General features: G+C 36.9%; 1 protein-coding gene across 2 annotated transcripts; it reads right to left on the bottom strand.

Annotated features, from left to right (window-relative positions):
- Positions 1-462: 462 nt before the first annotated feature.
- Positions 463-10,108, bottom strand: LOC129254001 (uncharacterized). 2 transcript variants are annotated; one of them, XM_054892444.2, is made up of 6 exons: positions 9,811-10,108; positions 7,940-7,975; positions 4,768-6,215; positions 3,770-4,036; positions 2,733-3,224; positions 463-2,460 (listed from the first exon to the last, which is right to left on the bottom strand). In XM_054892444.2, the coding sequence occupies exons 1-6, from the start codon at positions 9,983-9,985 to the stop codon at positions 2,167-2,169; spliced, it is 2,712 nt and encodes a 903-aa protein (XP_054748419.2). In that variant the 5' UTR covers positions 9,986-10,108; the 3' UTR covers positions 463-2,166. The 2 variants fall into 2 exon arrangements, with proteins under 2 accessions (XP_054748419.2, XP_063951204.1); XM_064095134.1 differs by having other exon boundaries at positions 7,940-9,377; positions 9,811-10,083.
- Positions 10,109-14,342: the final 4,234 nt, after the last annotated feature.

The following is a 14,342-nucleotide window of genomic DNA, read 5'->3' as shown; positions in this document are numbered from 1 at the left end:
TGGTTATGTTGGGAATAGTTGTTAACCTCTTTAACTCACACCAAGATTCACAAAATGAAGTTGATCATTTCAAGATGAGATTTTGACTCTAACGTCATGTTTTTTGGCCTAACCCTACTGGAAGAACACAGTGTCCTACAATATGTGCCACAGTGTGTTCACGTCTTAGAACACTGTGAAATCACATTCACACTGTCAGATTTGAGCATTGCAACAGTGCGAATCGCATATCCACATAGTTTATTATGCTAAGACACTGTGAATATCCATACCAAAGAGGTAGCCACAGTGTGAAATTCCTTTTAAACTGTTAAATTTGAGCATTTGAACAGTGTTAATAATAATCATATAGTCCACTATGTGAACACACTGTGATCACACTGTGTGACACTGTGTAATTTCCACCATGGAAACAACGATGCTGTGTTTGACGATGACGATGTACATATCATTGCAATTGTTGGTATTTTAAGAAAAATGGGAACAGCGATTGTTTTATTCATAATAGAAATGATAACAATGACAATTGTGAAGACCTTGATGATAATGCTAATAATTCTAATTATGACAATAACAATGATGATGATGATGATATATGATAACAATGATAACATTATTAATCATAATATTTGAACTAACAATTATAAATCAATAATAATGGGAATAGTGATAAATGTAAATTTAGTTACAGAACTACGAACAATGATAACAATAATTGATAGCAGTAATTGTAATGACAATATTTCTATTCCTCCATATATAATAATGATATTAATGATAAAATAATTAAAGCTACAATAATTAACAATAACAGCAACACAATGCTCCCAATTCTCCTACTCGTAATAATAATAGTTTAATCATTATTCAAATACTCTTATTGATATCATCATTACTGAAAAAAAAAACATATAACACAATTAAAAATAATGTAAGTCACAAACTTTATTTCTATAATCGTTCTCTCTCTCTCTCTCTCTCTCTCTCTCTCTCTCTTCACCTTTATCATGGAGTTCCTACAGCATTAACGACATATCTCATTGAAAAAATTATAATGTTTATCATTACCTAATCGTTCGTATTAAACATGGACCATGGTATTAAACGAAATATCTTAAACTTTTTCGAAAACCCGACACACTAACAAAATATTTAGTTCTATTTCTCAAAGAAATTATGAAACGCTGATGAATGGTTATTGAGATCGAATAACTATCCAGTGTAACAGTTCACTATTGACTACCGCAGTTTTTTGTTCAAATTATATTATTCATGGTAGTAAAAATTATGCATTCTTAATTATCATTCATTTAACGATAAAATCTACAAACAGTACAATAAATGGGTCAACCTGCGAACAGTTTATTGAAGTACAAAACAAACAATATGATTTGAAAGCATAATAATGAACAATATGTAAGTATACGAACTACAGGATAAGAATCGAATTACAATGAAAACAAAATGAAAGAATGATTACGAGATTTATACTTCATGAAATTAAGAGTATAGAAGTAAAACAATAGAAATGGAGAAGAGAGAGGGGGGGACAAGTGGGAAATACAATGAGAAAACTGTGTGAGAGAAAGAGATGAAAAGGATAAAGGGAGCAGAAAGGGATCGGAAGCACAGAATAGTATGCAGCGCTTAGAAGAATTGTATCAAGCGATATGTAAATGCTGCATATTACTAACGAACTGCAAAATATCTTGAGAGGTATCCATAATACACAAAATGTGAATATTCTCTTGCTACGTTAAGATTAAGAGAATTTGAATTTCAATGAGACAGCAGTTGTGATCGTTTCCAGGACAAAAACGTGTTTTCGCAATCACAAAGCAGACGCTCTCTGCAACGCAAGTCAAATCACAATGGACAGCTGAGAGGTTTTTGTCGAAAGCCTCGGTGGACCAGGTGAGCAGATCGTCCGAAGATTCGGACCAGACGAAAATTGCAAATATGTAGTTTGTCCATAGTCCAGGACGACACCGCTGTTTTGATTCACCGGTTTTCGACAAGGGTCGTTTCGTCATTGAAGAGCTGTTGGCAAAACATTTTCTGCGTCACAGGAAGCGTCGGCATAGTAATTGAAAAAATGCCCTAATGCCTCAAGCAACTACGGAGCGGAGTCGCTAAAAATATCATAGGTGACATGCCTAAGAAGTCTTATACACCCGTAGTCGAACAGGAGGTCGTAGTCTTTATTTTACTCTCATTACTCTTTGTCTTTGATCCCACATTTGTAGAAGATGTTAATGTAGTTGAAGATCTTGTTTGTGCTGCCGATCCGCAAACCTTGTTTCGCCAGAGATCCCTTACTCGTTGATTAGCGCCGAAGAAGATGAAAACGAATATCCCTTGAAGAGAGCTGGTGAGGATGAAGATGGTCCAGACAGCAGCAGAATCGGTAAATGAAGCAATGAAACCAAAGGACCATCCAAAACCAAGCAGACAGGATATCTACAGGTTTTAGTGGGGGGGGGGGTAATTATTGAGAATATAAAGTTGTTTTTAACTCCTTTACTTTCCATATTTCATTATATTTACGTTAACAAATCAAAAATATAAATCACATTAAAAATATTTCGGTTGACAATTATCTTGAAATACCAAATGACCATTCTATTTTTTTTCTCAAGCCTATATAACAAAAGGTGAAATAGTATCAACAGTTAATTGATGACAAGTCTTTGTGTTACGCGGTTCCCCCAAAGTAGACTTTTCATACAAACCTTGAAGTGAACCAGGAGTTCCTGAAAGAGTTCCTGTCGTCGTTCCTTGGCACCTTCATGGAGCATACTAGAATCACACTTGCTCTTGTGAACACCGTAGGTAGTCAACAAGAAGAGAACAAAGTTGACGAGGAAGCTGATAGCAATAGGTACCAGGAATGTCAGAACGATACCCATCGCCTGGTAGATCCAGCAAGATGATCCGATCTTGCCATAGCGAAAGAGTGATGGGTTCTGACTTTGGACGATGAGACATGGAACGATGATGATGAAAGGAAGACACCAACCAATGGTATGGTAGACGATCAGTCGTCTTGTCTCCTTATGTCTCTTTGGTAAAAAGGACGAAGATGCAAAGTGACGAACAAGATCCCATGCCAAGATGTTTGTCCAGGTGAAGGCGGCAAGGAGGGAATAATGAGTGACAACTGCAGCTATTGTACACAGGATCGGGAATGATGGCATGTTTGGAGAAATATATTGGAGCATTACCTTGAAAGAGGAGGAAAAAACACATGTTTCGTACATTTATATTAACATGTTTTTTTATTCGACTTGTTATTTCGGACGACCAGAGATTAAATTGATTTGGAAAATAATAATAATAATATAGGGTATTTATATTGCGCACATATTCACCTTGTTATGTGCTCAAGGCGCTCCTATATTACCCGGCTAAGCTAGGCGTTCATAGCGCACACAGCTTTTTAAGGAATTATTTCCTACCGGTACCCATTTACCTCACCTGGGTTGAGTGCAGCACACTGTGGATCAGTTTCTTGCTGAAGGAAATTACGCCATGGCTGGGATTTGAACCCACGACCCTCTGTTTCAAAATCCGAAGACTAAAATGCCAAATGACATTCTAGAAGAGTTTGTGTTAAAAAAAGTGTTGCCTCGTTCATTATTTCGTATATTTGTATCTAATTTTTGTTTTCTTTGGCAAATCTAAAATATACATATAAATATTTTCTTTTCATCCTATCAATGTCATCATTGTTCTCGGTGAAGTTTCTATGTTTGAACCCGACACTGACCTGTGCAATAAAGAGAGCAGTGATGAAGTTCATAATGGATATGCCTTGAAGGTTCCTAAGAGGCTTGAAGATACAGTATGTGATCAAAGCCACCAGGAGACAGATGGTGGACACTACAAGGAGGATGACGTTCAGAAGATACTGTCCTCTGGAGAAATTGAACATGCTGACAGGTTCTGGAGGATCGGAACTGGTCCAGCAGAGACGGACAGATCCATTTTTGTAACGGGTGTACTTATCCGGATGAAACTCGATGCCTTGGTATATCTGTGTTTTTTGGGGGGGAGAAAGCCACAAATTTAAGTAAAAAAAACAAATGATACAACATTGATTTATCATCAGTGTTTGAGGGTTCATAAATGCCAAAAATGTCTCCAATATTAGTTATCCGAGATACTTTTTTACATAGCATATGATAACAATGCCATCCATGACCATGACACTAATTCAAGTTTCTTGGCGATATGACATAAATGTGTCCGAAGTGTTGTACTTTGCTGGGAGATACCTTCGTTTGGCAGTTAAGTAATCAATATACTGTAGAGTTATCCTGTAGATCTCATGAACAAACCATTTACCGAATCAGGGTCCTGTAACACAAAGGTTAGCGATTGATCGTACGCTTGATTTTCACGATCGATTGTACATTGTAGTCAATGGAATCAATCGTAGAAAAATGTTCTACGATCATTGCTAAGTTTTGTGTTACGGGCCCCAGATCACCTGCTTCCTATCTTACAACGTAAAGCTCCCTGAGCTTGAGCATTTCATCAAATTGAAGTGGCGCTAAAGCTATGCGCAAATTCTTGTAAATTGTATAACATTATTATCATCATTATTGCTATTATATTTATCATCACTATTATCAATATTAAAATCAATCAAAACTGTACTACTGAGTTGATGGTAGTTAAGAACAACCTAAGGTACATATTCTATCGCTTGCAACTCTTTCGCAAAAAGGTTCAATTTCTTGTAAAAAGTGTAAAACTACTTACCAACACAGTAACATCGTCGATTTCATTTTCGGTGATAAAAGCATCTCCAACAACGATAGATGCACACGTTTGTATGTCAACGAAATGTCCATATAGCGAGAATGAAAGCTGTTTGGTGAAATTCCACTCATCTGAGAAACGTGTAAAATAAGTGTAATTTTCCCACAAAACCGGTCGAATGAAAGTAGTCTCATCATACACGATGTAAAGTGTGCTGTTGATTTCCACTGGTTCAAAAAGTCGCGGGTCGTCTGTGATGTCTGACAGATTACCACTATTATCCATCCATTGCTCAGAGACAATGTTGCATCTTTCCCGGATGATAATTGTGTTATCGGGACAACTCATGTCATGTATTTCCTCAAAGCTATTTCCAACCAATTCTTTAACTTTGCTTCGGTGTGGTAGGAAATCAGCTGGAAACTTTAAGAATGTGGTGAACGACATCGCACCGTGGAGGTCGTACACGAAATCATAGTTCGATATTTCGGGTTTATCCAAATTCCTATCATTGCTCATAGTTTTGAAGCCGTCGAAGCCTTTGTAGCACTGCGAAGACCCATTAGAGACAACAGCAAAGATGAAATCGCTGGTCTCGCAATCTGGCCAAGAGCTTACTTCCGGGACGCATTCTGTTCCAGATAACTGGAGGCCATTGGAACATTGCAGCTCCGGATAATAGTAGGAAATTTTATAAAGTTTATCTACGGTTTTATGCGTGTCGCATGTTTTAGTTATGTTGATGACCTTTTCCCCATTTAACCCATTGCACATTGCACAGTAAACGTTCCTGTAAATATTACCGTCGGCAAAGTTAATTCCATTGACCTTAGCGACCCACACTCTTCGTTCGCTTTCGCTCAAACAGAGTGAATGTAAGCTTTGGTTTCTTATTTTTGAATCACATCGTGATATGATGTCTGAATCCTCAATACACAGACGCGGCTTCCGCCACGCCACTCCGTTGAGCTTATAGGGGATCTGTCCACAAAACGTGTCCTCATTTGGTAGATTGTCCTGACACGGATAAAATATTATATAAGGGGTAAGTTCGGACGGGTTGATGCCATGGCAGAGAGCGCAATACCTGTTGCGATAGAAGAGAGTCTGAGAATCAACGAAGACTGTATCGTTTGCTCGAGGGTTCTCACATCTATGTTTCAACTGGGGGTCAGTCGCACCTGAGTTTGGACATCTATTCACAACAAAGTAAGTATAGTTACAAGAAGTGTTATGTGCCAGACCAATTGCAAATCGGGTACAACCCCAATACTGGCGTTCAATAATCACGGCGTAAGGCTCTTTGGGGTTGTTTGGGTATCCATGGCAACAGTCGTCGAAGAAAATACAGCTTGCAGTACAGAAACACATCAAAGTGGGTCCGAACATTACTTGATTTATATTACATTCTACTATGTAGTAAGTGAAAATAACACACTTGTCAGAATCTGGAGAAAAAAAAAGGTCCAAAATAGGTAGAAAAGTTAATCATTTCGTTATTGAGTTATACATATCGATAAAATATATCGGTTCAAATATGAAATTAAGTACATTGCGATAGTGATTAAGATTTCCCCAATTCTTGCCTTTTTTTTTTACCCTCTATACTATATCTTTTAGAGGTCATGTACCGTTATATTTACTAAATACATCGGCATAACAATGCTGGCATTTGTACAGGAAAGAATTGCCCAATAATAAATAGGAATCGCCCCAAAATATATATATATATATATATATATTATACAAATATATCAGGCTTTGAGAAAGTATAGTGGGAATTATTTATCCGAGGTTGGACTGGCAATTACTATTTTTCCCGAGGGGCGAAGCCCCGAGGGAAAAATAGTTACATTGCCAGTCCAACCGAGGATTAATAATTCCCACTATGCTTTCGAAAGAAACGCCTGATATATTTGTTTTATATCCCTCCAGTCCTTGCTGATTTTTAACCAATCTCGAACAAATCTAACGTTGCCGGACCTAGTCCTACTCTAGCTGTCGAGCTATAAAATTTGCTAGACAGCTATGCCCATGAAAGTATATCGAAAAATATACGGAGCTACAACAAGACTATACGGAGCTAATTGCAGCGATGTGTTTTCCTATTGAAATTATACTTTGTCACATGATCACGAATTGACCAACCGTTTATCTAGAATACTCATGAATATTCATAAGAGGGATATAAATACATATATTTGTATGTGTGTGTGTGTGTATTCAGTATATATTTGATATGATTTTATTTATTTCTACATTCCAATAACAAAAGCAAATACAAGTGTAATCATTTTTCTCAGCATAATAAAACAATAGGCAACTAATTGAAATACAATTACATCTGATAAATACACACACACACACATATATATATATATATATTTATGTATATGGGTAAAAAAATATATATATTTATAGGGTCAAAATTATGTTTATCTGACGGTCAATCGGATAAGACTCGCCTCTTACACAAACCTGTCCAAACACCTGTGGTGAAAAGATTATGCAAAATATCGAATTCGGTACTTTAATATCATCTTGCATATAGATACAGGTAGCCAGATGTTCCCAATATCTTATGTTTGTTCTTTCAATATTACTTAATCTCATTATCTAAAATTATGAAATATTCATGCCAAAGATTTAGAGATATCGACATTCTCTTGCCAGAATCTCCGCCTTTATATATTTTTTAGACGTCCAAAGTATTATATGTAAACATCATTTTTTTTAATCCAATAATTGTGGTCACCAATAAAATGAAGTCGGCCTTTTTTTCTTCTCAAATATGATTTTTTTTTGTACTGGAAAGATGATATTGACACTTTTTACACTCGAAAATTTTCTGTGAAATTGTGTTTTTTTTAGTCAAAGTCAAATGTTCCCTTCTTTTTCCTTTTTCTTTTTTTAAATAATGATCAATATTCTTCTCTTTTACATTTAATCTATGGTATGATTTTTCAAGGTTTAGATGGATTTCAATAATAGTTGTTCATTGATTCAAATTATTATTGTTGATCTCAATAAATAGTCCCCAACACATTGGTTGAATTGTCCAGTACGTCTAATTTATCAGTCTTGTTGATTGGTATTTGCAAAATAAGAATTATAAGATAGATACAGTCATACAGATGTTAAATAGATACACGAGGAACAAAAAGGCACTTACCAACAGGACAGATGTAGGATGTGATTTCATTTAAATCTATAAATTAAGGGCAAAGAAAGGACAAATATGTCAAGTCTTTTTCAACAAGATTATGTAATTCGATTCAATTTCAATTTATTAAATTTTTATTTTCAGATAATTAACATAACAATCATATAAATACCTTATATACAGAGCACATTAAAGATACTTCAGTTACAAATAATATTATAGGAAAGTGATCGTTAAATGAAGAAGTCGTAGTTTCAATATACTCTTCGATAATTAGATAATTATTTAACATATGTAAATGAAAAATAAGGGACTTATCAAAAAGCAGAGCTTGTATTGGTAAGCCCCTATGGAAATAAATTGTGATCATAGGTAATCAAAAACAGGGTAGGGTAAATACGACCATAATTATATAACGAAATTTTTTTTTGCAAACAGAGGGGAAAAACAACAAAAAAGAACAAAACAAAAACAGTAATATAACAAATTAAAAGAAAGGAAGAAAGTGGTAAAATAAAGGAAATCAAGTATCGTGTCCATCATAAATTTAGAATGGGAAAGAGAAACAGGATCGAGAGTCAAAGTATCGTGAAAAATAGAGAATTCGCATGTTTTATGAAAGGCACTCATGAAGGCTTCAGGTGTCTTTGGGGGATTACATGACATTTGCTCCAGCGACAATTGCTCCGCTGCAAAGTTCACACATTAATGGTATGACCAACTTAAACCCTGGATTTAACACTACACCCTATCCTATACATAATTCTAAACCTAACATAAAACCCTATCGCAACCCTAGACAAAATAAAGCGCGGAGCAAATGTCGTGTCCCCGTTTTTTATAACGGGGGTCGGTTGTTGTTCACTGTGAAAAATATTGGGTAAAATTTTAACCAGCACGAGGGTAATTAAGTGTCCAACCAATTTGGGGCAGTATTTTACACAATGCGGGAAACATATTGTCCAGTAAGGGGAAAAAATAACCAGCAATTACTTTAGAATGGGCAAAATTTTCATCACACTGGATAATTAAAAAGGCCCCCCAAAAATGCCCAATGCTGATTGGACACATAATTACCCTCACGGAGCAATATTTTTTAGAGTGTTTTTTGTTGTAGTTAGGACCTGTATAAATTAAAGGTTTTTTGTGCAAGTATAGTTCTATAGTTAGAAGGGGTGATATTGATTTTGAATAGCTTGTCTTGTAGGATATGTGTGAATGTCAGTGTTTTCGGTAGAGTGAAGTAATGGCAGAGGGTAATTCGTTTTTGATAGCTTGAACAAAAAATTAAAATCCAAGGTTTAAGAGGTAGAGATCATGTACTTATAGTATTTATTTATCTTTAACATCGGGTTTGCGAAGTCGCTGACTGATTTGAATTTCACCATCACAGCACTGTATTTAGGAAGATTCAAGTGGTGGGAGTCAATGACATACCTTGACATAACTTTTGAGGTGTAGTGGAATAGAAAGGAAAAAAAGAGACAATCAATGTATAGTATTGGATTAGGCCTTGCTATATTTTGCACCACAATTCTCCATATACATGATATAGGTATGTATTTCTCTAAGAATGACTGGAAATTGATGAAAGGAATTAATTCTCGATTATTACAAATTGTATTTCTTATATTTAGAATACATCTGAAGTTATAGATATATGTTAACCAAAAATCAAACGACATTGAAAATATAGACCTACTCTGTTTTTTATATATCTACCTATACACATAGGATCATATTTTAAAATCAATACACATGTAATATATTATTATTAGGTCATGAGTGAGTTTTTAAATGGCTTTTTGAAATACCTACATAATCTGTATTCAACTACGGAAATTGTAAATAAATGGAACAAATGAATTTGATGTACTTACCGTAAGAAACTGACCAGGAATATGAAGAATAGTCCTTCTCTGAAAAATTATCAAGGGAATTAGAAACTGGTGTTGACGAGTTTCTTCCCTCACCAGGTGGCTCTGAATCAGAACAATCACAAAATGATAAAGACTCCATCAACAACAAAACGAAAATGCATCTCATTAATGCCATTGTATATCATTCACTCTCGTTTTAATGACGATTGTTCTTAGTCGCAGCTGAGATTTATACGTAACAGATGAACAAGTTGACACGACCAACCATTATATGTATACCTACCTTCATCAATACTCCAGTGATGCTCTTAATAATTATACTGAATAAGTTCAGATTTCCAAGTGGTCACAGGTGTGCGTTAGAACCTTATATCATGCATGTAATGATAATCTGCGGCTGATTAGTCGGTTGGTAGGCCAAAATTATAAAGTTACTTAGTTCTGGCTGGTATATGTAATCAAATACAGCCTTTGTTACGCAAATATGAGCAAAACTATCTTGTGCACAATTAAAAGAAACCGCCAGTAAAGAAGTATAGAAAACAAATCCACATATTGAGTTTTCTATAGGGCTATACAGACAAGCGAAGTGTGTGTACTCCAAATAATAGTAATTTTAATGATAAGTCAAATCACTTATTTTTGTCTGATTGGACATGTTGGAAAATCTACAATAATTTATTCCGTGGTTCACTTTCAACCAATGTGATAGCGGTACCATTCAAAGGAAGTGATGTCTGCTCAACTGAAATCGAACTTAAGATTTAACATTTTTACTTAATTCCAGGCAAATCTCTATTGATATTGTCTTTTACATCCTCAAGAGTAATTGTGCCACATTTTTGGGGGCTAAATGTATGAATTTCTTATGAATTAGAAACAAGTTAAAGGAATAGTTTGACACCACATCTAAGGAAAAGATGTTACATGAGAGAAGCGGTACTTTGCACTGCCACCACCTCTGCGTTCGAGTCCATCCTTTTTGTTCGTGACGTCGCTATTGACCACTAGCAATTGCTTTCTGAAGGCAAGAAAAGGGTTTAAGAACGAGCAGGGTACTAATGGATAATTCGTTTTTCATTCCTGATTTTCGTAGAGCAAAAACGGAAGTCAACCTCATGGATTGGTCTTTGGAAACACAAAAACGAAATCCCAACGAGAAAAACCCCGTTGTGATTTCATTTTTGGAGATCAAAAACAGAAGAATGAAATCAGAAATACTTTTGGTCCTCTCTGATACCTCATTCTATACCTGTGTTTGTTATATATTAAAAACAAAATCAGAACACGCTTTCTACCCCCTGATTCTGTTTGGAAAAACGCAGACAGCGAAAACGAAATCGGGTAGTTCGCTTTCCACTTCCTGCTCTCTGATTTCGTCTTTCGCACAGCCAACAGCCAACACACGTGCACGCAGTGCAGTGCATGCATGATAAGACCACGTGCAACAAAAATTCACTTTAACATGGCTTTTTCCAGCGTTTTCGGACCTTCGCAGACAGTGGCGTAGCTAGGATTTTTTTACCACGGGGGGGGGGGGGGGGGGACTGGGGGTCCTTGCTTTTTCAGGGGGGGGGGCACCGGCTATTTTTTGCGGTGTGTGTGTAATAAAGTAATTTTTCAAGGGGCCCCCATGCAGGGATATCCCGACGGCCTAGCCAGGGTAACCACGTACCCTAACTTGTAGAACTCGACTCGGGCAACCAGATAAACACTGACTTGACCCGGCGCATGTACATTTAGGGGGCTCAAATTAACAAAATTAAAGGGAATAAAGGGCTATTTATCGCATTTTAAAAATTAAAATAAAGTATTTTTCAAGGGGCCCCCAGTGATATCCCGACGGCCAAGCCAGGGTAACCACGTACCCTAACTTGTAGAACTCGACTCGGGCAACCAGATAAACACTGACTTGACCCGGCGCATGCACATTAGAGGGCTAAATTTAACAAAATTAAAGGGAATAAAGGGCTATTTATCGCATTTTTAAAATTAAAATAAAGTAATTTTTCAAGGGGCCACCAGGGATATCCCGACGGCCTAGCCAGGGTAACCACGTATCCTAACTTGTAGAACTCGACTCGGGCAACCAGATAAACACTGACTTGACCCGGCGCATGTACATTTAGGGGGCTCAAATTAACAAAATTAAAGGGAATAAAGGGCTATTTATCGCATTTTAAAAATTAAAATAAAGTATTTTTCAAGGGGCCCCCAGTGATATCCCGACGGCCTAGCCAGGGTAACCACGTACCCTAACTTGTAGAACTCGACTCGGGCAACCAGATAAACACTGACTTGACCCGGCGCATGCACATTAGAGGGCTAAATTTAACAAAATTAAAGGGAATAAAGGGCTATTTATCGCATTTTTTAAATTAAAATAAAGTAATTTTTCAAGGGGCCACCAGGGATATCCCGACGGCCTAGCCAGGGTAACCACGTATCCTAACTTGTAGAACTCGACTCGGGCAACCAGGTAAACACTAGCTTGACCCGGTGCATGCACATTTAGGGGGCTCAAATTAACAAAAGTAAAGGGAATAAAGGGATATTTATCGCATTTTTAAAATTAAAAGTATTTTTTCAAGGGGCCCCCAGGGATATCCCGACGGCCTAGCCAGGGTAACCACGTACCCTAACTTGGAGAACTCGACTCGGGCAACCAGATAAACACTAGCTTGACCCGGCGCATGCACATTTAGGGGGCAACTGGTTAAAGCATCTCATGAGCAGATCTTATTCATATATTATACTCAGTCCTAAATCCTCCGCCAATAAAATAGTTCCGAAAGCTGAGTGACACCTGTATTTTTCTTTTATTTGCACAAAATATGTCCAATGGTTGCCCATTCTCTGTTTCTAGAATCAGTCTAATCATTATACATATTCTTTTTTGTAATCAACTTACAAATTAAAAAAATGAGAATGGGTTGGGACGAATGAATATCTTCAGCCTCTGTTGTAGATCGTCATCTCTTGGAGAAAAGATGGGGGCGTATATCGATAGAAAACGTATTGTCAAAATATAAATTATGAGTATAAAGCTCCTCTAATCTTCGAATAATTCTCATGATACATTTTCTTTTGCACGTGTAGCCTTCAATTCAATTAATTAGCAACTTAATATAATATGTGATGTATGTACCCGCGATTTGATTTTTAAAAAATGGCCATCTGCAATGTTTAAAAATATCACGAGGTTCTGGGGGCTCCGCCCCAGACCAGTGGCGCCACCGAATGGGGAGGCCCCAGTGAGTTGCCCCCCCCCCCCGAAATTTGAAGAAACAAAATGTATAGTAAACGTTGTCATAATACTCCAAAAATGTTCTCATCCATTCACCGTTAGCATTTAGATCCCAACAATTTTGGTAACTAACATAAATCTTTCAGGCCATTATATAAAATTCAAAATGTAGCTCGCGATACGCGCTCGCAGTTATTCACATGGGGCTTAAAAATCAAATGTTATTAGAGTTTTCATTATTTGTTTTAGCGAGATACATATCCTGCGTATTCATAATTTCCATAGAGGATTTATTTTCAGCGAATTAGATAGCCATTCATTTTATAATTTAAAAAAAAAGCTTAGAACGGCCAGGTATCATCCCGGATATCAAAAATTTTCAGCTCACGCTTCGCGCTCGCATTATTCATTTGGTGAGATATCATCTTCATGACCCAATTAATGCAAACAGCTGATTCTTAACAGTTCCCTTTTTAAATCAGTAGGGACTGCATTTGCAATAAAATTAGCTCGCGTTTCTCGCTCGATGTGCCATCCCCCCGGCCCCAAAATGTTTGTTTGCCTCCTCCTAGGTTAAAAACCCTAGTACCGTCATTGCCCCGGACCCGAACCGCATAGCACTGCCCCCCCCCCCCCCCCCAAAAAAAAAAAAAAAAAAAAAAAAAAAAGTTCTACAACCGAGAAAAAAAAATGATAAAAGGAAAGAAAGAAAAGGAAGAGGAAAGATATGTCATTTTCTGCATACCATGTCAAAATCAATCTCAAAATTGAAGGTGATTTTTATTCTTGCTCGCTTCGCTCGCTGGAGACTTATTATTAAGCAAATTTTTGCTGCGTGCGCCATGGTGTGCCCCCTCTGTTTTGTTCTTATCTCGCATTGAGCTTCGCACTAATGCTCGGGGCATAATCATAAAATATCCTGTTCATACAATGATATGACCCCTCCGTTCTCCCTTCTCTTTAGCCCCCAAAAGGTGCATGCAACCAGTGGCGTAACAGGCGGGGGGGCAAGCTGCCCCCCTTCCCCCTGGCGGAGTTCACCGTGAAAATGTTAAGAGAAAAAACGGGAAAAGGAAAAAAATAAGGGGAGAAAGAAAGAAAGGGAAAGGAAAAGGAAAGGAAAAAAAGATGAAAGGGGGAAAAGGGAGGGGAATAGAAAAGGGTAAGGGAAAATAAAACTAAGAAAAAAAAAGGGAAAACGGAAAGAATTTGGAAAAAGGAAGGAAAGAAGAACATGTGAGGAAGAACAATTTTCCCAGATATACACATACATTAGCATGATTAG

This window comes from Lytechinus pictus, chromosome 2 (genome assembly GCF_037042905.1).
Source record: "Lytechinus pictus isolate F3 Inbred chromosome 2, Lp3.0, whole genome shotgun sequence".
NCBI lineage: Eukaryota > Metazoa > Echinodermata > Echinoidea > Temnopleuroida > Toxopneustidae > Lytechinus > Lytechinus pictus.
This window is presented reverse-complemented; position numbering and strand designations above follow the sequence as displayed.